The sequence below is a fragment of the Rana temporaria genome, chromosome 12 (assembly GCF_905171775.1).
Source record: "Rana temporaria chromosome 12, aRanTem1.1, whole genome shotgun sequence".
Lineage (NCBI taxonomy): Eukaryota > Metazoa > Chordata > Amphibia > Anura > Ranidae > Rana > Rana temporaria.
The window spans coordinates 92,180,917-92,203,215 of NC_053500.1; the positions used below are offsets into that span (position 1 = coordinate 92,180,917).

The following is a 22,299-nucleotide window of genomic DNA, read 5'->3' on the forward strand; positions in this document are numbered from 1 at the left end:
ATGCCTCCTGGGATATGTGTGGTATCATCCCCAGGCTAAGCTGAACATCGCAGCCGTGGATGAACATCTCGGGGGGCGGGAGGCAGGGAGGGCAGTGCCGCCCATATAGGTGGTGTCCTTCCTCTTCTCCCTCTCCAACTCCTCCCCCGTCCTAGCTCCTCCACCCGTCCGTCACCGCCGCCCCCGTCCTCCTCCCTCCACCACCCGCCCATCTGCAGTCTGTCTCCGATGCACGGAGATACAGATCATCAGGCAGACAGAGCGAATCTCTGTCTGATAGATCTGTATGTGAGAGCACCGAGCATAGTACAGCCCCGCCTCCCTGTACAGCCCCGCCTCCCTGTACATAGAAACAGAGCTCTGCACTGTGTGTTACAAGTCTAGTGCAGGGAGGCGGGGCTGTACTATGATCACTGTACTCACATACAGACCAATCAGAGATCCGCTCTGTATGCCTGATCATCTGTACCTCCCCCCACTCTGCACTGGGCACTAATGTTGTCACCGCACCAATGTCACGCACTGACGTCACCGCACTAACGTCACCGCACCAACATCGCAGCACTAACATCGCAGCACTAACGTCGCAGCACTAACGTCGCAGCACTAACGTCGCAGCACTAACGTCGCAGCGCTAACGTCGCAGCGCTAACGTCGCCGCGCTAACGTCGCCGCGCTAACGTCGCCGCGCTAACGTCACCGCGCTAACGTCACCGCGCTAACGTCACCGCGCTAACGTCACCGCGCTAACGTCACCGCACTAACGTCACCGCACTAACGTCACCGCACTAACGTCACCGCACTAACGTCACCGCACTAACGTCACCGCACTAACGTCACCGCACTAACGTCACCGCACTAACATCACCGCACTAACATCACCGCACTAACGTCACCGCACTAACGTCACCGCACTAACGTCACCGCACTAACGTCACAGCACTAACGTCACAGCACTAACGTCACAGCACTAATGTCACCGCACTAACATCACCACCGCACTAACGTCACCGCACTAACGTCACAGCACTAACGTCACAGCACTAACGTCACAGCACTAACGTCACAGCACTAACGTCGCCGCACTAACGTCACCGCACTATCATCACCGCACTATCATCACCGCACTAACATCACCGCACTAACATCACCGCACTAACATCACCGCACTAACATCACCGCACTAACATCACCGCACTAACATCACCGCACTAACATCACCGCACTAACATCACCGCACTAACATCACCGCACTAACATCACCGCACTAACATCACCGCACTAACATCACCGCACTAACATCACCGCACTAACATCACAGCACTAACATCACAGCACTAACATCACAGCACTAACATCACAGCACTAACATCACCGCACTAACATCACCGCACTAACAAAATGAATTTATTGACAGTGCACATGTCTGGTATATGTATACACACCACATATATAACAAGAGATATATATCATCTTGTTATGTAGATATATCTGCACAGGAACAAATTATTTATTATATTTACTGGTTCCTGGAAGGAGGGGGGGGGGAGAGGTTTGCTTTGCATAGATAAGGGGCGGTAACTTTTTCTCTGACACTCCCGTTGCTATTGAAACCTGATCTGAAACCATTAAACTGCTTGTACAGCACTGAGCATGTGCGAGGCAAAAATCCAGGAAGTCATACAGTCTGGCTTCATGATGCCCACACTTAAAGCGGAGGTTCACCCTCAAAATGAAGTTTACAGCATTCATAGCTTTAACCCTATTTAAGCATGATAGTGTTGAATTTTTTTTTCCACGATGCTCCCTTACCTCTACTCTCCTCTACTTCCGGGTTTTGATCCCCTCGGGGAATGGGCGTGTCGCTATATTCCCCGACGGCTCTGTGCATTGTGGAAGCTGATTGTATGTCTCCAGGGAGTGACGTGCAGGCCAATCAGAGCACATCATCCGAAATAGCTAAGCGTGTAGTATCGCGCTAGCTGGGCTGTCACGTGACGCGGGTCACATGACTCGCGTCATGTGATAAGGGCGGATACATCTTCCCCATTGTAATTAAGGCTGTTGTGATGGCAACTGAGCAGTGTTGACGGCGCGGCTTGCCGTCAACACTGCGCATGCGCGGGATTACGCGGTGAATGCTGGGAGATCAGCATTCACGCATCCCGGAAGAAAGAACAGGAGGGCTTCAGAGCGCCCACAATTAAGATGGCAATGTCCATCATACTATTTTATAAAATATTCTTTTCTGGGAAACGAGGATCCTGGCGGCTGCAAGAACGGCACATGTGAGTAAACGAAGTACTATAGGAACAGCAGCAGATTAGTCTTAAAAAAATAAATGTTTTCCCACAGAACCTCCGCTTTAAGATGGCCCCAGTCAATTTCTATTTTATAAAGTGTCTAAATGCTGTAACAACCTAACAAAACGGACCTTAGTTTACAGACTAACTGTAGTAGAATACATTCAGCTTGTGTATTACAGGGGTATTTATATTTAAAAAAAAAAATTTTTCAATTTGTGGCCGGAACTCCGCTTTAAGGTATGAGAATATATCACACCAATTACCACTAGGGGTCACTATGTTACTTGAATCATAAGGGCAAAAAGTTTGAAAAGACAGTACAGAAAGCAGCCTCTGCTAGATTGGCAAAGACAAGAGCATTACTGAGCAAAACAAAGTCCAGGCATGTAATCCCCAGCTTGTAAACCATAGATAGACAATTACAGCAGACGAGCGCATGCGCCGAGTGCCGAGACACGACGCCTAGCCTACAGTTCCCAGAACTCACCGCGTTGTCGCGTCATGACGCGAAAACCTGGGCGGAGATCATCATCCATAGTGATGTTGCTACCGGGGGTGGGTGCCAAAGCACAGAGGGCTGACAGGAAGGAGGGGCGAATCGGCCGATGACACACAGCGATGATGCGTCGCTGCAAACAATGGGCATTCAAAGTGAAGCCCTTGTGTGTCCATACGGCCAAGCCAAGAACGCCCCCTAAGAAACACACAGCAAAGGACAACATCGGGGCACGTCTGAGCTAATGTCCCCAGGTCCTGGGGAGCCAGGGAGATACGCAGTCCGAGGGATTACCCCAGTTAAACTGGATATCATAGGGTGTCAGCCACTTGTTCACCACAAGGTGGCAGGGCAGAAGAAACATCCTCTATCAAAGAAAAGGAAACAAATTATTAACATCACAGTGTCAACATTAATATATATTTCCAATACATTTAATCAGCATTATGTGTGCACATAGATTCCAAGTTAATCTTTATTAGTACATATTCATTAAGAATTGCTTATACATTTATGTATTGTAACCAAGAAGACTAATTTGCCCCTGAAGGGATATAGGTAATGAAAGGGACAAAGATTGGGAAAAGTGGAGGGGGGGGGGGGAGGGAGATTAACACGACAATATCAATAAGGACACCTGGAACTACCTCAATGTACAAGAACCCAAGATTCCCACCATGTACGCCCTTCCAAAGGTGCACAAATCGATGACAAACCCGCCAGGCAGACCGATTGTGTCTGGATGTATGGGTCTTACTGAAAACGCAAGTGCTATGGTGGATCACTATCTTCATCCACATGTAACCTCTTTGACCTCATACATCAAAGACACAATCGACCTGCTTCAAACAATAGAAGGGATCTCTATCCCTCCAGATACATGGCTAGTAGCCATAGATGTTGAAAGCTTGTACAACGCGATTCCTCACGACAGAGGAATTGAGGTTATTGGCAATATTTTGAAGGATAGGGGCCTTTAGGCCCAACCCTATAACATTTTCATTTTGGATCTTTTGAAATTCATCTTGACTCGTAATGTTTTTTTGTTTGGACTCTCCCACTACCTCCAGGTGCAGGGGGTTGCGATGGGGACTAAGTGTGCCCCATCGTATGCCAACCTGTACCTGGGGGGGTGGGAAAAGGAACTTTTTTCTAGAGATGATCTTTCGATGTACCTGTCCCATGCTATTGCATGGTACAGGTACATCGACGACATCCTACTTTTGTGGTCAGGTAGTAGAGATGAACTTGAAGAATTTATGAGGGTCTTAGCAGACAATTCATATAATTTGAAATTTACAATGGAATGTAGTCAGAAATGCATCAATTTTTTGGACCTCAAAATTTATGTTGATCTGGATGGTTGTATCTATTCCTCTCTATATCGGAAACCCTCATCGGGCAATACCATCCTCCATGCCTCTAGTGGCCATCCCTATTCCCTTATTAAAAGTATTCCCTACAGTCAGTATATACGACTTAAAAGAAATTGTGCACAAAAAACTGACTATGAGATAGCTGCAAAAAACCTATATCATCGTCTCAGGGATAGAGGATATAGCCATAAGATCCTTAAAAAGGCCTATAATAGAGCTGCCCAACAAAACAGACAGGAACTGATCTTTTCTACTAAAACAAAAGACACCTTGCAACCTACCCGTGTTGTTACACAGTATTCTAAACACCACTCCCAGTTTAGAGGCATTCTGGAGCATTTTTGGCCACTACTCCTGGCCGATGGCACTGTGGTTAAATATGTCCAAAATCGCCCGGACATTACTTACCGTCGTGCCCCCTCCCTGAGAGATCAACTGGTCCATAGTCATTATAACCCTCCCGGTAACCAAACCAAATCCCAATTGGGAACTTTTCCCTGCAACAAATGCAGTATCTGTGAATTCATTTTGAGTGGTACAACAACTCCCCTCCCTAATGGCAAGACACACTCTGTTCGTCACAGGGTTACTTGTCAAACCATCGGAGTGGTGTATTTGGCCAAGTGTTTATGCGGCTGTTTTTATGTAGGAAAAACAAAAAGAGCTTTCTACATACGTATTAAAGATCACGTTGATCCCCTACGTAAGCGACTGATGACTACGGCCATAGGTCGACACGTTGGTAAGGAGCACAATTTTGCGCTTGAGATGATCAAGTTCACCGCACTTGAGCATGTCCCGGAACATGTGAGAGGGGGTGGCATTGATCGTACACTTTTACAATTGGAGACCAAGTGGATCCAATCTTTGAATGCTACCCGGTATCCGGGATTAAACGAATATATAAGTTTTAAATCGTTTTTGTGATCTTGTTTTTCACTATATGTTGGTTGATTCCATCCAATTTGTACCTATGCAGATACCCTCTAGAGTCACTGTTCCACCTCCTCCTTCCATCCCCTTATCCTTTTTCATTTCCCTCTTCCCCTTTTTCCCATTCCCTGCGTACCAACTGGGATGTGATGCTTATGTACAATTGTCACTCTGGCCTGGTCGGGTATTGGAGGTGACTAACTATATATCATTTTTTTGCTCGTCTGTTCATTTCTCCCCCTGTCCCTTGTTTTTTTGTTTTGTTTTATTTATTTTTTACCCATGTCGTGTTAATCTCCCCCCCCCCTCTCCTTTCTTTCTTCTCTTTTTTTCCCCTCACTTTTCCCAATCTTTGTCCCTTTCATTACCTATATCCCTTCAGGGGCAAATTAGTCTTCTTGGTTACAATACATAAATGTATAAGCAATTCTTAATGAATATGTACTAATAAAGATTAACTTGGAATCTATGTGTTTGCACACATAATGCTGATTAAATGTATTGGAAATATATATTAATGTTGACACTGTGATGTTAATAATTTGTTTCCTTTTCTTTGATAGAGGATGTTTCTTCTGCCCTGCCACCTTGTGGTGAACAAGTGGCTGACACCCTATGATATCCAGTTTAACTGGGGTAATCCCTCGGACTGCGTATCTCCCTGGCTCCCCAGGACCTGGGGACATTAGCTCAGACGTGCCCCGATGTTGTCCTTTGCTGTGTGTTTCTTAGGGGGCGTTCTTGGCTTGGCCGTATGGACACACAAGGGCTTCACTTTGAATGCCCATTGTTTGCAGCGACGCATCATCGCTGTGTGTCATCGGCCGATTCGCCCCTCCTTCCTGTCAGCCCTCTGTGCTTTGGCACCCACCCCCGGTAGCAACATCACTATGGATGATGATCTCCGCCCAGGTTTTCGCGTCATGACGCGACGACGCGGTGAGTTCTGGGAACTGTAGGCTAGGCGGCGTGTCTCGGCACTCGGCGCATGCGCTCGTCTGCTGTAATTGTCCGCGCACGCCCGATGACGTCAGATGCTCGGGCGTGCGGGGGGGGGGATATAATGGAGCCAGCCCAGTCCATCAGTCTGCTGCTCCAAACTGCTACCGAGCCTACACGAGCCGTGCACTCATATAGGTGACTACTGAACCTTTCTTTTTCTCTATCTATGGTTTACAAGCTGGGGATTACATGCCTGGACTTTGTTTTTGCTCAGTAATGCTCTTGTCTTTGCCAATCTAGCAGAGGCTGCTTTTCTGTACTGTCTTTTCAAACTTTTTGCCCTTATGATTCAAGTAACATAGTGACCCCTAGTGGTAATTGGTGTGATATATTCTCATACCTTAATATGATATATTAAATAGAATACTCTTTTTTCCTTTTTCTCCTTTCATGCTTATTTCTGATAAAAAATATATACATATATATATTGTTTTTTTTCTTCTGTCTCCTTTTTTTTTAAGGCTGTTTGAATAGGCCATTCCTCCTTCTTTGTACCTAACAAGACGAGGCTCCTTGACTGCCTTCTGTGTGTCAAAACCTTGTTTTATGCTAGTAAGTGCTATTTCTCCCCTTTTTTTCAGTAATTAACCTTTTCCCCATATACATGGAACATGATACTCATTAGGTGCTATGTGTTCCCTATAGCTTGGTCCCTAATTCCTTCCCTATGGTCCAGCCTATGCCCCCACGCAGCATGGATACTTCGGTGTAGGGTGTCCTCACCCCCTGTTTGGGTCGAGCTGTCCCTTGGGTCCTGTGGGACTCTCCAGGATTGGTGTCAGTCTTTCTCTTCATCCGAGATGTCAGGTCAGCTTACATCCTCTTCAAGGAAATATTGTATGTGTAACATGTTGATATCTGGATGAAACTATGATGTATAAATTTCTTACATGTTGTTCTTTATTATTTATTTTTTGTTCAGAGCTGGATATATAATTCTGGTTGCTTGTAGAACCCCTGAAGAAGCCGACTACGGCGAAATATATTGGGTCAAACAACATCCTAAATCGACCAGTAGCTCAATATTGGGGAACTCCAGCAACCCAAAATCCGAATTCTGACAAATTAATTGTTTTTAAATGGTGTACTATGTACTGCATGAAAACTAAACTTTGATATTTTAATAAATTGTTATAAAATTTAATTATCTTAATCATTCATTCTATTAAGCACCGCCAACATCCCATTTTCCCTATTGCTCATATTTAATGTTCTCGTTAAGGTGAAAGGCCGAAACAACTTTCGGAAACAAGGAAGGCTGCGGGCACAGCACCGCCTTATCCTTATGGAGAACCAAGTATGGTGACTTGCAAGACAAGGCCGCCAACTCAAACATGTCTGACAGACGTAATTGCCACTAAAAAGGCCACCTTTTGAGATAGTGTCAAGAGAGGATATTTCCAAAGTGAGGTTCCTGAAGAACCAAGAGCACCAGATTCAAATCCCATGGAGGAAGAGGTGGTCTAACAGGGGGAAGCACATGACGAACCCCCTGCACAAACGTACCCACCAGGGAATGGGCCACCAAAGGCCGTTGAAAGAACACAGCCAAGGCCGATATCTGCCCCTTAATGGTGCTTAAGGCAAGTTTCTGATCTAATTCGCGCTGTAAAAACAGCAGGACCCTGGACACCGAGTACATCTGTGGACGCCACCCCATCTCTTCGCACATAGAGATGTAGGCCTTCCAGGTGCAATGGTGGGGATCTTCCTGGAAGAAGACTTTTGTGCCCTCAACATAGTTGAGATGACAGAGTCGGAAAGACCTCGGTCCCTCAGCACCTGGCTTTCAATAGCCATAACGTGAAATCAAGCGACTGTAAAGCAGGATGAAGTATGGGGCTTTAAGACAGAAGGCCCTCCCACAATGGCAGCCACCAGGGTGCATCCGCCACCAGGCGCACAAGATCGGCGTGCCAAGGACGCAGGGGCCAATCTGGAGCGATTAGAATCATCGGGATCCCCTCGGTCTCCACTCTGCGGAGCAGACGAGGAAGGAACTTCAGTGGGGGAAAGGCATAAAGTAACTGATACTGACCCCACGGGGCCACCAACGCGTCTGACGCGCCTGCCCAGGGATCTCTGGACCTGGTCACGAACCTCAACACCTTGCAGTTGAGGCGAGTACCCAGGAAATCCATGTCCGGTGTGCCCCACCTCCTGCAAAGGAGTTGAAACCCCTCCGGATGCAATGACCCACCAGGTCCAGCATCTGGCGACTTAGGTAGTCCGCCTGCCAGTTTTCTACGCCCGGAATGTAGACGGCCGACAGAGCCGGCACATTTCTTTGTGCCCACCGCAGAATGTGAGCGACCACGGACGCTACAACCAAGCTCTGTGTTCCCCCCTGATGGTTGACATAAGCCACCGCCATGGCGTTGCCAGACTGGATCCTGATTGGGCGACCCTGCAACCTCCTCGACCACAAGGAGAGGCACAGCCTGATCACCCAAAGTTCCAGGACATTGATCGTCAGACAGGATTCTTCCAGAGTCCAGCGACCCTGGGCCGACTGGGCCCCCAGAATCCCCCCCAGCCTGTGAGGCTGGCGTCCGTCGTAACCACCGTCCACTGGAAGGGGAGAAACAAATTCCCGGACTGAAATGCCGGGGATGTCAGCAACCAAGTCAGAGAGGCCCTGACTAGGTGACTTACCTGAATCTAATGATCCAAAGACAATGGGGATTTGTTCCATTTGGACAGGATCTCCCGCTGCAATAGTCGAGTATGGAATTAGGCATACGGTACCGCCTCAAAGTAGGCTACCATGAGGCCCAAAACTGGCATGAAAAAAACAGAGGGTTGACCATTTTTGGGATGCCAACAGCTTCACCGCAGACTGGAGAGTCAGCAATTTCTCCAAGGGAAGGAAGACTCTCGCCTCCGCGGAGTCCAGAATCAACCCCGGGTATTCAAAATGCTGAGTCGGTACCAGGACCGACTTCTGGATGTTTAACACTCAACCAAATTCTCAGAGGGTCTGGCTGGCTATAGACATATCTACCTCTAATTCTGAGCCAGAAGCTGCTCTCAGAAGATTGTCTAAGTAACCCACGATGGCAATGCCTTGCTGTCTCAGCAAAGCTAGAATCGGGGCGAGCACCTTGGTGAAGACTCTTGGTGCTGACGCTAGGCCAAAGGGAAGAGCCACAAACTGATAGTGGTCTTTGCCGATCGCAAAACGCAGAAACCTCTGGTGTCCTGCACAAATTGGGACATGCAAGTATGCGTCCTTGATGTCCAAGGACGCAAGAAAGTCCCCCGGATGGAGCACAGCCACCACCGACCGAATTGATTCCATACAGAACTTCCGTACTTACACAAAGGCATTCAGGGCTTTGAGGTCCAAGATTAGATGGACTCCATCCATCTTCGGGACCACAAACAGATTGGAATAAAATCTCTGAAACCTCTCATCCTGAGGAACAGGTAAAACGACCCCGCTCAGCAAGTCTTGCACTGCCCCAATAGGGCAGACTGATGAGCCGGAAGGAGAGGGAGATTTGAGGGAAAGAATCTGTTCGGTGGACAGGAATAAAACTATCTTGTACCCCGAAGTGACCACCTTGCAGACCCACTGGTCAGAGAGCAGGGAGGTCCACCGAGCTGCGAACCTGCGAAGCCGTCCACTCACCCCTGAGTTGGGCAGGGGAAAAACTTCATGCGGTGGCGGTTTTGGTGGCTGGCTTGTTCGGCCAACGCACCCAGGGACACTTCTGTCTCCCCGCCGAGCCTTTGTCAGCCTGGGAGGGTCTACCCGTGGGCCCTGACTGATGAAAATACCGCTTCTGCGTGGGAGAGGAAGGACCCGGACTGAGGGGGGAGAGTACCCTTACCTCCCGTGACATCCTTAATAAGGTCATCCAGCGAGGTACCAAAAAGTCTCCCACCTTTGAAAGTTTTTCTGGATGCTTGGTCAGCGGACCAGCACTTCAGCGGCATCCAGACATATACAAGGCCCTGGACCAACTGGTCGACCAGTCTTACACACTTAAGTGGGAGCTGATGCTCCTCCACAGTCTGGTGCAGTCTCTTAACCCATTCAGTGACAGTTTGAGTTACCCAGGGGACTCCCCAACCCAGCAAGAGACTGCTCAGCGCCGCTGCCCGCCCTCTGTACACAGCGTGTGTATGAGGAGAATCTGTGCTGTGCGCCGTTCAGGAAGCCAACACTAGAGGCCAAAAACCCACACCAAAATGGCTGCCAAACACCTCAGAGAAAAAAAGGGCACAACTGCGACAAAATGGCCGCCCACAATATCAACCTGCGCCACATCGTGGCCATGACAAAATGGCCGCCAATGGGAAAATTAAATTGAAGCAGCAGGCATACTAAAAATGGCGTCGGCACCGCCAAAATGGCGGTGGAGCACCGCAATGTGGATGAAAAGGCCGAGGTAGAGAGACTTCCGAGACAGAGCACCCTCTTCAAACCCCAGTCCCCCCACAGGTCCGCCCCGGTCGCAGCGAGCCCTTTAGAGCAGAAGGGGAAATGTGACAGAGCAGGGAAAGGGAGGATAGGAGAGCCCCCTAATCCCAGGAATGACCAGCTGTTCCAACCCGCCAAGGCAGGAGGAACTGTACTTGCCCGTCCATGCTAGGACCCGCTGGTGGTTCCCTGACAGACCTACAACCGAGTTAGAGTAGCCGTCGGCCTGGTTCACTGTGAGCGAGACAACAAAACAGCCCAGTCATATGTGGACCCTGGAACAAAAAAGCCCACCGGCCACCCCTGGAGCCATGGGGTAGGTTCATAGCCGATCCATCGCTTAGCCAAGGTCTGCTCATGCTCACTGGCTGGACTGGGGAGACTACAAGGGTCTATATATCCAGCCTGTTACCCAGCCGGTAGTTGATAGAAGATTCTTAAAAATAAAATAAAAAAATGTCTTCAGTGCACTGGGTCCAAAAGGAAGCCACGTCCTTCTCTGCTAGGCAGTAAAAAAACTGAGGCTGCATGGCGGAGGGTTACATCCGGAGGGACCGCCCCCTGGGCGGGGCTGTTCAACTCAGTTAAAGTAACATGTATTTAAATATCCAACATGTTCTGCCTAGTCCTCTCCTATGAACAGGAACATAACTTTACAAACCCCTTTAATCTAGTCAATCAAGTACTGTGCTCCAGCATGTTCATGAAAACGCTAAAAACATACTTCTTACCTTTCCTGGATTTTCAGCCTTAAAAAGCAGGAGGTTCCTTCTGAAAATTGTTAGACTGACCCAGATTTCAGCTGCATGATGACATAACTCAGGAACGCTAAGCAACTTCGGATGCACATAACCCCAGCTGCAAGACATTCACAAAGCATCATGGATAAAAGACTTAACATTTAAAGTAGACTGATTAGGTGAAAAATACAAAAAAGAGCAAACTATGAAAAAGCAAAAAGATTACCGGTATGTTATGTTGATGCCAATCTGAGAGGCCTCTAATATACAAGCAATGCAAAAAAATAAAGCCACTCTCTAACACATTAAAGAAGTTGTAAAGAAAAACATTTTTTTTTGCTGAAATGACTGTTTACGGGGTATAGAGACATAATAGTTAACTGATTCCTTTAAAACATTATTAAAAATAGATTAAAATCAATCATATATTGTACCTGTAGTTTCAGTTTCGTTTATGCATCTAGTTCCATGATTCTGTGAAGTACAGAGACACAGAGCCAATAGAGGGCAGTGATGGTTTGTAAAACGAAAGTGATTGGTTCTGAGGGGTTTAAGACGCACAATAATCACACCTCCTTGATTAGTGCCACAGAGAGAAAGCTCCCATGACTTTTTTCATCAGGAAACAGACTGTTCAGAAGGATTACAGCAACATCATAGCAAAAACGAACAATGAGGACATGAAAACAGGACTGCAGTAAGGTAAAGGAAGCTTTTTAGCTAAAACAATGTTTTCCTTTAGTGACCCCTTAAGGTACTTTGTATCCGGCCTTGATCATCCCTACACAGCTCACCCCATTTAATTCAGTAGATATTTTAAGGAAGTATGTTAGTACAAATATTTATATGAACATTTATATGAAAATTCAGTCGATTTGATAACAAAACAAACGTTGCTTGAAAGGATTTAAAAAACATGATTTCAATGCGGAGACACTACAAGATTCTGTGCATGTGAATGGAGGTTAGGGACATTATGGGAACTTGTCACGTGACATGTTTAGGACATTCTCACAAAACGGCAGAGAAGATGATAATTGCTGTAACTTCTCCTCTAAAGCATGGTCTAATAACACAGGACTCTTGATTGTACGCTGTCTTAGTCCAGTTAACTGCTGTTTGACATAAGCCTTGTTCACACAGGGAATTTAAATTTGTGCCCCGTGCAGGGCTGAGCCATACAGGCAGTGTTGCATAAAACTCTGTGCTGGCAGTCACATTGTCTACCGGGACATGCATGTCCCATTGGCTGTGTCCAAACAGTGACTGCATCCAAGTCGATAGTTATGGGACTACCGACACAGAGATGCACGAAACTCCTGGCATAATTGTACAGATAAACACACTTCTGCACAGGGCATGGGTTAAAACAACTGGTGTGATCTGGGGCATACTAAAATTGCAGCAACAACTGATTGCAGGGCTGGGCCTGCCACAGCAAAGAGCCTTCAGAAGCATCTTAAACTTTATATCTGCAGAATCTTTGAATGACGGAAAATATTTAACTGGTGCACAGGGACTGAGACTGCAGGATCAACTAAGAAAAATAAAATAAAAAATTAGAGGACTTTTTCCAATGGATAGAATAAAGCTTTTCTGTAGTGATCTAAATATAGCTTTCCCATTCTTTATTCATAAACAGAGCATGTTTTTTTTAAAAACCTAACAGGTCTATTTTTACTCAAAGTGGCCTACTGAGACACAGGAGAATCAAGAAGTACAATTTACAAATGGAAGCAGTTGCATGAAGCTTTCACTTCAGGTGTAAAAGTAAGGGGAAGAAAAATTGTCTGCAGGCTCCTCTAACACTGAATCTTTGTAACTCAAATAAGTTTTGTATTGAAAAAGTTAGCATACATACATACATAGCACCACATTGACAATAGTCTTCCTAGAATTAGATCAACCAGAGTTAAGCCTGGGGCGTCAAGCCAAGATGACCAAACCGCTAGATATTTATGTGGGCACCCTCTGTGTTGGAATATGTACTTTTCTAGGCATAGTGTACCCCCCCCCCCCCAGCAGTAACCCACTCCTTTTCCCAATGCCACAGAATTTGTTTTCTAGCCTGAAATAGAGCTTGAGCTATTGCCTGCTTAGTAACATCTTCCACCAGTAAGTCGTCCAAGATACCCAAAAGGCAAGGTTTGGGATCCCGTCTAATAGTGACTTGGAATACCATATTAAGGGTATATATCACTTTTCCCCAGCAGAGATGTAACTTGGGGCATCACCATAATAGATTAATTAAAACCCCTGTGCACCCTGGCACATATGGAATCCCCTCTCACGCCCATTTTAAAAAGCCTTACTGGCGTAAGGAGGGCACCAAGAAGGATGTACAACAGTGATGGTCTTTGTGTAACATTGAGAGAACACATATGTACAGCCTGTAGTGCTTTCTCCCATTGTTACCCTTCAAATATCCCCACCTCATGCTCCCATCTAGCCTCCGTTTGCAAAGAGAATTCCTTCAAGAAAATAATCAAGAGCATATAGTAGCATTGAGCTATCAAGTCCTTTGTAGATTTCTACCTTGGCCATATCATTTAAGAAAGGTGTCAAAAGATTGCACCCAAGTATCAGCCTGCTGTAACTGTAAATAAAATGTAAGTAAATTTTGTGGAAGCTGAAATTTTGATTGCAAAGTGGGGAAAGAGCACAATTTGCCATTTTCAAAGCTGTGGGACAACTGTGTTACCATAATGTTGTCACTTGACTCCATATTGTAACGATTTGAACTTGTCATATGCGTTACCCCATATTGGACTATACTTGATAAAACCTACCACCTCCTGCATTTGTCTTGCTTCCAGACCTTCTGCATGTGGGAAAAAGTTTACTGGACTTGCTATATATTAAACCTTCCAATCCCATAGCGTCATCTCTCACCCCTGTCACATGATGCAGTATATGATTGGTGGCACGAAAACCTTCATTGGCCTGGGACATGGCTCTAGAAATGTGTTCCAACTGGGCTTCTAAATAATATAGCTTATAGACAATGCTAGGCCCCCACTCTCTTTTGGTCTTTGAAGTTGTTCACGTTTAATATGCCATATGAGTAAGCGGAAGATGGAGTTAATAACTCGAAACATCTTGAGAGGAATAACCATGGGTGAACTGTGTAGAGGAACTGTGGCATGAAGATAATTTTTAAAAAGTAAGTCCTCCCTACCACAGAGAGCCGAAGTCTAGTCCATATTTTAAATGTATGCCACATACAGGTAAGCAGAGGTGACAAATTAAAAAACAATATATGTATAGTCCAGAGGCTGTGGCGTGATATATATACCCAGGTACTTAACCACTTAAGCCCCAGACCAAAATGCTGCCTAAAGACCCAAGGGGTTTTTACAGTTCGGGACTGCGTCGCTTTAACAGACAATTGCGCGGTCGTGCGACGTGGCTCCCAAACAAAATTGGCGTCCTTTTTTCCCCACAAATAGAGCTTTCTTTTGGTGGTATTTGATCACCTCTGCGGTTTTTATTTTTGCGCTATAAACAAAAATAGAGCGACAATTTTGAAAAAAATGCAATATTTTTTACTTTTTGCTATAATAAATATGCCCCAAAAACATGTATAAATTTTTTTTTCCTCAGTTTAGGCCGATACGTATTCTTCTACCTATTTTTGGTAAAAAAAAAAATCGCAATAAACATTTATCGGTTGGTTTTCGCAAAATTCATAGCGTTTACAAAATAGGGGATAGTTTTATTGCATTTTAATTTTTTTAATTTTTTTTACTACTAATGGCGGCGATCAGCGATTTTTTTCGTGACTGCGACATTATGGCGGACACTTCGGACAATTTTGACACATTTTTGGGACCATTGTCATTTTCACAGCAAAAAATGCATTTAAATTGCATTCTTTATTGTGAAAATGACAGTTGCAGTTTGGGAGTTAACCACAGGGGGCGCTGTAGGAGTTAGGGTGCACCTAGTGTGTGTTTACAACTGTAGGGGGGTGTGGCTGTAGGACTTACGTCATTGATCGAGTCTCCTTTATAAAAAGGATCACTCGATCGATACGCCGCCACAGTGAAGCACGGGGAAGCCGTGTTTACATACGGCTCTCCCCGTGCTTCAGCCTCAGGGAGCGATCGCGACGGAGCGGCTATAAACGAATAACCGCGCCGTCATCCCGGATCGCTCCCCGAGGGAACCCGACCGCCGCCGCGAACCCTCCCGCGGAAAGGCAAGGACGTACATGTACGCCCATGTGCCTGTACGCGCCATACTGTGGACGTACATTTACATGCGGCGGTCGGGAAGTGGTTAAAGGAGTTGTAAATTATTTTTTTTTTTTTTTTGCAGAAATAACTGTTTACAGGGTATAGAGACATAATAGTTAACTGATTCCTTTTAAAAACGATTAAAAATAGATACAAATCAATCATATAATGTACCTGTAGTTTCTAGTTTTGTTTTTGCATGTTTCCTACTTCTCTGCTGTACAGAGCCAATACAGGGCAGTGATGGTTTGAAAAACAAAACTGATTGGTGCTGTGGGGTTTTAGACACACAGTAATCACACCTCCTTGATTAGTGACCACAGAGAGAAAGCTCCCAGTACTGTGGTTATCAGGAAACATACAACCAGGAAGTGTGGAGATCAGAGAAGATATACAGCAACTTGAGAGCAAAAACGAACAATGAGGACATGAAAACAGCACTGCATTAAAGGTAAAGGAAGCTATTAAGATAAAAAAAAAAACTATTTTCCTTTACAAACCCTTTAAAGTTTGAGGATACTGGGAGATATTAAAGGGCTGTGTTGGAGCCACTCAGGTCTGCATCTAAAAAGCATTATGGCAGATTTTGTCCAATTTATGAGAAGGCCAAAGTATTTCCCAAATTAATAAAAACTGACATGGCTTCCCGTAAGAATACACTGGTGTCTCCCAAAATAAGCATAGTATTATCAGCATTTAGCATAATCTTATCTTGTATATTCCCATATTGAAGCCACAAATAACTGTATTAGAGCGGATCATAGCCGCTAGAGGCTCAATAGCTATAGCAAATAAGAGAGGGGACAACAGGCACCCCTGCCAAGTATCCCTACCTAAGGGAAAAGTAGGTGAAAGCTGTCCTGCTACTCTTATTCCCACTTGGGGAGAACTATATACAGTAGCAGGCATAACCAGGATAAAAATTCCCACACACATGTACAGAGAGGTAAAACTCAGGGGAGGCGTGGCTTGGCGCGCGGAGCGGATGGCAGCGGTGTGAAGGAGCTCCGGTGATCCGTGGGACCTAAGAGCTGAAAACGGCCAATTCACGGACGATTATGTCCTCCCATCTCAAGAGAGGACCTCACAGTCGTTCCCTGGGCACTCCTAAACGGAAGATTACCCCAACAAATATTAGTTTAGCTACAGCGGTAGCAGCAAGGCATCTAAGATGGTGCCGCCTCACAGGCTGAACATGGAGGATATGGAGGATGATGAGATCTCCCTCCCGGCGTCTGAGGAGTCCTCTAAAGGTACCGACCACACTGACATCCCCCTGACATACGCAGCAATGACTGACATAGCTGCAGATATTAAAAACTCTTTCTCAGTAGCCATCACAGACATCAAGACCGAACTGCTTAGGCTCTCAGAGCAGATGGCAGTTACAGAATGTGCAGGGAAGAGAAGGGACAGGGCCCTGCTCAGGCTTGATGATATCTCGGCTAATCACTCCCAACACCTGATCGACATGAACAGGCAGATCGAGGACCTCGACAATAGGGGGCGCAGGCACAACATTAGGGTGAGGGGGGTCCCAGAATCAGTGACCCCCGAACAAGTGAGACCGGCCCTGTCCGCCATCTTTAACAGCCTGTTAGATAGGCCGGAGCAATCCCCTATTGAATATAACCGTGCGCACAGAGCTCTCAGACCCAGGGCCCCAGATAACAACCCCCCCAGAGATATTATCTGCTGTCTACCCAATTTTGGCCTGAAAGAGGATATCCTGCACAAAGCTAGAAATGCAGACCAGATACTACATGATAGCGCTACGATCCAGCTGTTCCAGGATCTATCCCCGATTACCCTAAAAAACAGGAGAGCCCTAAAACCCCTCCTCTCTGTCCTTAAAGAGAAGGGAATAAATTACAGGTGGAAGTTCCCATTCGCATTGCAAGCTGCCTTCATGGGCAAACAACATCTGCTTAGGGTGCCAGAAGAGCTATTGAAATTCTGTGAGGCCTTGCAAATTGCACCTATTGAACTCCCAGACTGGTATGCAGAGTTTCTTTTACCACCCCTCATCAATAACCCACAACACTCACCGGGTCCACCGTCAGTATTCTCTCCATTCCAGCAGAGGAATCAACGCAACACCCCAAGCAGAAGGTACAACGACTCCCCAGCAACCTCAAAGAGCTCAAAAAGAGTGAAGGAGGCCCAACGAATGTAAAACACTGTACCAATGCTACCCTGATCTTGCCCAGCATATCGCTTGTTCAAACGTTTTGCTTAGACAGGGAGCTGCCCAGCTCCTAAATTTCCAGAGTTCCCTCTTGACTCTACTTAATTTTTTTTTTCCTGACCCTCAGTTTTTTTGTTTCTAATTTTTTTTTTCTTCTTTTTGTTCTCTATGGCACCGAGCCCCTTCAACTTTACATGTGAAAGAAGATGGAATTCACCACTTGTCCACTAGATGGTGCCCTCGGCCAGGTTTGGTCTCTCTGTTTTCCCTTTTCCTTTTTGTGATGCTCATTGAACTTCCGCCTGTCGCAGGAACTTATCTCCAGGTATCCAAGCTGCATGACGCTATCTGTGAACATTCTTTGTAATCGTTTTTCTCCCCATGGGTATATGGCTTTGACTATGACATTATCTCCCGGGCCCACACCCGGCTTCTTGGAAGTATATTCAGCTAAGGAATGGTCCGTGGGGCGCAGGGCAGCCGCAACCCTTGAACTCAAGTTAGATACAACTCAGTGCTTGCTTACTGTAGCACCCGGCCCTACGCCGTCCCTCTGATCGGGTCAAATGTGAGTAACATGTTACTTAGTTAGGATACCGCATTTTACACTACTACCCTTCAGATCTGGACACTGCTGGAAAAATGGCCATATGCACACTCCATTCCTACAGGCGCTTCTTTGAACATTTTGCCATTCTGCCTAGGTTTAACTTGTTTATGTTTGTTCACCCAGCCTTTACAGTTTGCAAGGGTACTAGGCGAATTTCTGATAGTTCCTGTTTTGTTTTGTATATTTTATTTTTTGGCTAGAACACCCTGTGGGGTTCTCCTTAATTACATTACAGTCAGATTGATAGAACTCAGTCATACTATACTCCTGACCCTTTTTTTTTTCTTTTTACACTTAATATGGACACTGATTGTCACTTAACTCAATGCATACTGTTTATTGTCTCCCATTTATAATAATACAAATTTTTTTGTTTTTTTTTGTCTATTCTCCCCTTGCTCTGGCCTCAGTTTGTTATAACCCATTTATATGCATATTTTTTCTTGGGTCCCGCGGCCCTCAACTCCCCACGAACAATCCTAGATTGTGATCTCCCATTAACGATCACGATCCCCGCTCGTCACCTACACGTTGGTGTCGGACCTTGTCCCGCTGTGGTCCGCGCTGGCGTCTCCCACCCACCTCCAAGAGTATATCTAGGCTCTTATTAAATAAGACACTAATTAACTCTCCACCCTTTGGGTGTGTACTTGAGAAACACTCACTCCTAACCCATTTACTCACCCCACCCTTGTATCTCCCTACTTCCCCCTTTCTTGCTTCTACCCCCCCTCCCTTTCCCTCACACACACACACTCCTCTGATTCCTTCTCCCCCCTTGGACTAGCCCAGAGGAACTCTACCTCATAAAATGGCCTACTCCTCCTGTAACGGACATATGCATGCTGCCGGGACAGTTATAGTCTTCCTGCAGGGAGGACTACAAGGAACTGCATGGCTTGTCACAATTGGATGTACCACATTGTATTCTGAGCTCAAAGGGTTAATTGGACAAGTCTCTTTCATTGCTGAATGCCAATGTTCCCTTCGCATAGCTAATGAACTCTTTTGTGGAGGTAACAGCCCCCTGTGAGGTGTATGCTGATGGGGATTATGTGTGAGTGATAATTGTTTTAAAGGTTAATTGAATTCTATTGTCTGATCAAGCTAAGTTGAGGAGCCGAAACGGCTAGCGGCTGATTGGCTCAAGGGAAGGTCATTCTTTCAAAGTGTGTGTATTGAAGGCCCCCGGGGGGGGGGGGGGGAGTGTCATTTGTTTCTGTACAGTTTGTAACCAGATATAAGGAAGAAAAATGTGGCATTAAAAGTCAGTCCTGCTTGACTCTGCAAACGTAGTCCGTCTCGTTTCTTGGAAGGGCGTTCGATGGGATATACCGGCGGTACCTGCATATCGCAGCTTGCCAGGAAAAAGGACGTCTCCAGCGGCTGAGACCCTCACACCAGTGGGTAGCCGTTACATTGGTGGCAGCAGTGGGATGGTCCTTTTATCCAAAGAGCAAGTGCTGAATGGAGTCGCAGTACGCCAGGCTGAAAAGATCCACACTGAAAGATTTATTAGAGAGTCGTGGTAGGAGCGCCAGCAACAGACCACAGAGGGAGCTGATAGCTGAACTGCTGGAGCTGGACGAAATGGATGGATCCATGGAAGGAACGGAGCCCCTTGCACCGGTCAGCGAAGAAGATGTAATTACTGGGATTGTACAGCGGAGATTATCTTTGTATCCAGAAACGTCCGTGAAACTAATCAACCAGCTGTTTCGGGAAGCAAGGGAAGAGATACAAACGAAGAGGGGACAAGAACTGGAACTGGTAAGAGCGAGACAGCCCATTACACCTGCAGTTCCTACCCCCCCACCTGCTGCTACAGGAAAGAAAATACCGTTCACTGCATTTAAAGCTTTTGTAGAAAGTGAGGAGGAAATCGATGGATATTTGGCGGACTTTGAGAGGCAGTGCTCACTACACCAGGTACCACCAGACCAATGGGTCACTATTTTGTCGGGTAAATTGTCGGGCAAAGCCAATGAAGCCTTTCGGGCTCTGGTGCCAGAGGATATTTTACAATATCAGCAAGTTAAAAAGGCGCTGCTAACCCGATATGCCGTAACGCCAGAAGCCTACCGCCGGCGCTTCCGGGAGTCCAAGAAGATGTCTGTGGACTCCCACATGGAATGGGCCAACCAGTTACAAAGGGTGGCATCCCTTTGGGTCCAAGGGTGCAAGGCCAACACCGGGGAGGAAGTATTGCAGCTGTTCCTAATGGAACATTTCTTCCAAGACCTGGCCGCAGACATACAAGACTGGGTACGAGATCGCCGTCCCGCTAACTTAAACGAGGCGGCTCGGCTAGCAGATGAGTACGCGGAAACAAGGAAAGTAAGCCAGGGTACTACACGGCTGGCTTATAAGGTAGAACCGCGTACTCCAACCGTCACCCCACGCCCAGAGTTTCGGGCTCCAGTCCCACCACGTCCTCAGGGGCCTAGCAACTACCCCCGGGATTCGCCTAGGGTGACGTGCCATCACTGCAGCGACACGGGACATATTGCTCGTTATTGCCCTTTGAGAGCTACCAATAACAATTGGAGACGCACAACACCCAACACAGAGGTCACTCCATCACGTCCCTCTGCGGCCCACTGCCTGGAGACCGAGGGGGGCCCTGAGGAATGTCTGGGAATTTGGTATGAGGCAGACCCAATACAAGCTGCCTCTCCGGATAACCGTCAGCATCACCGTCAGGAGGTACGAGTGAATGGACAAGTAGCACAAGGCCTAAGAGATTCCGGGACTACTATCACTCTGATTCAAAAACATCTGGTAAAGCCAGAGAACGTGTCCACTCGCACAGTTGCCGTCCACCACCCGGGTGCACTTAGACTGGGGAGCCGGGTCAGGAAAGACCACAGTTGGTATCATGGACAACCTACCTGCCGAGGTGGTGCTGGGCAACGGCATTGGCCCTCTGACGTCGGCTTATTTACCTACACCTGCTGCTGCTTGTCCCGTGACCACCCGCGTTGCTGGAATCAACCCGCTTGCTGCTGAGAACCGGGTAAGACTACCTTCCGACATGTACTGTAGATCCGGCACAATATCACAGTCTAAAATGGGAATGTGACAAGTTGGCCAGTGAGAAATCAGAGATGCAACGACACTATGTCATGTATTATGAGATGTCCCGTGGCTTGAACATTGAAATGCACAAACAGGCAGAAATTGTTAAAAGATTAAATGGGATTTGCATCCAGGTGGTGCCGTATCTGTCCCAAGAGCATCAGCAACAGGTTTTGAGAGCCATTGAGAGAGCAAAGCAAGTGACTGTTCCAGAATTGAATTCTATTCTTCACCGTCACCATCAGCTACCGACCTGGTAAGCCAATGGGAAGGCCGACGGACTGTTCAGGCAAACGGAACTTTTACCCTAACAGCAGACCGGACATCCCCAAGTTGATCCGAAAGGGATCAATCCGGGTCTGCCGGAGTGTTCCACAAAAGGGGAGTAGTGTAACGGACATATGCATGCTGCCGGGACAGTTATAGTCTTCCTGCAGGGAGGACTACAAGGAACTGCATGGCTTGTCACAATTGGATGTACCACATTGTATTCTGAGCTCAAAGGGTTAATTGGACAAGTCTCTTTCATTGCTGAATGCTAATGTTCCCTTCGCATAGCTAATGAACTCTTTTGTGGAGGTAACAGCCCCCTGTGAGGTGTATGCTGATGGGGATTATGTGTGAGTGATAATTGTTTTAAAGGTTAATTGAATTCTATTGTCTGATCAAGCTAAGTTGAGGAGCCGAAACGGCTAGCGGCTGATTGGCTCAAGGGAAGGTCATTCTTTCAAAGTGTATGTATTGAAGGCCCCCTGGGGGGGGGGGAGTGTCATTTGTTTCTGTACAGTTTGTAACCAGATATAAGGAAGAAAAATGTGGCATTAAAAGTCAGTCCTGCTTGACTCTGCAAACGTAGTCCGTCTCGTTTCTTGGAAGGGCGTTCGATGGGATATACCGGCGGTA

The 22,299-nt window shown here is 46.6% G+C and overlaps 1 protein-coding gene across 3 annotated transcripts in view; it reads right to left on the reverse strand.

The window, feature by feature from the left end:
• The window catches only part of RETREG3 (reticulophagy regulator family member 3), a 493,168-nt gene that overhangs the window by 227,082 nt on the left and 243,787 nt on the right, over positions 1 to 22,299 (reverse strand). For all 3 annotated transcript variants that reach the window (XM_040331843.1, XM_040331841.1, XM_040331842.1), the window contains one exon: positions 11,274 to 11,400. In XM_040331843.1, coding sequence (XP_040187777.1) covers positions 11,274 to 11,400 — 127 coding nt within the window. The remainder of the gene's footprint in view (positions 1 to 11,273; positions 11,401 to 22,299) is intronic.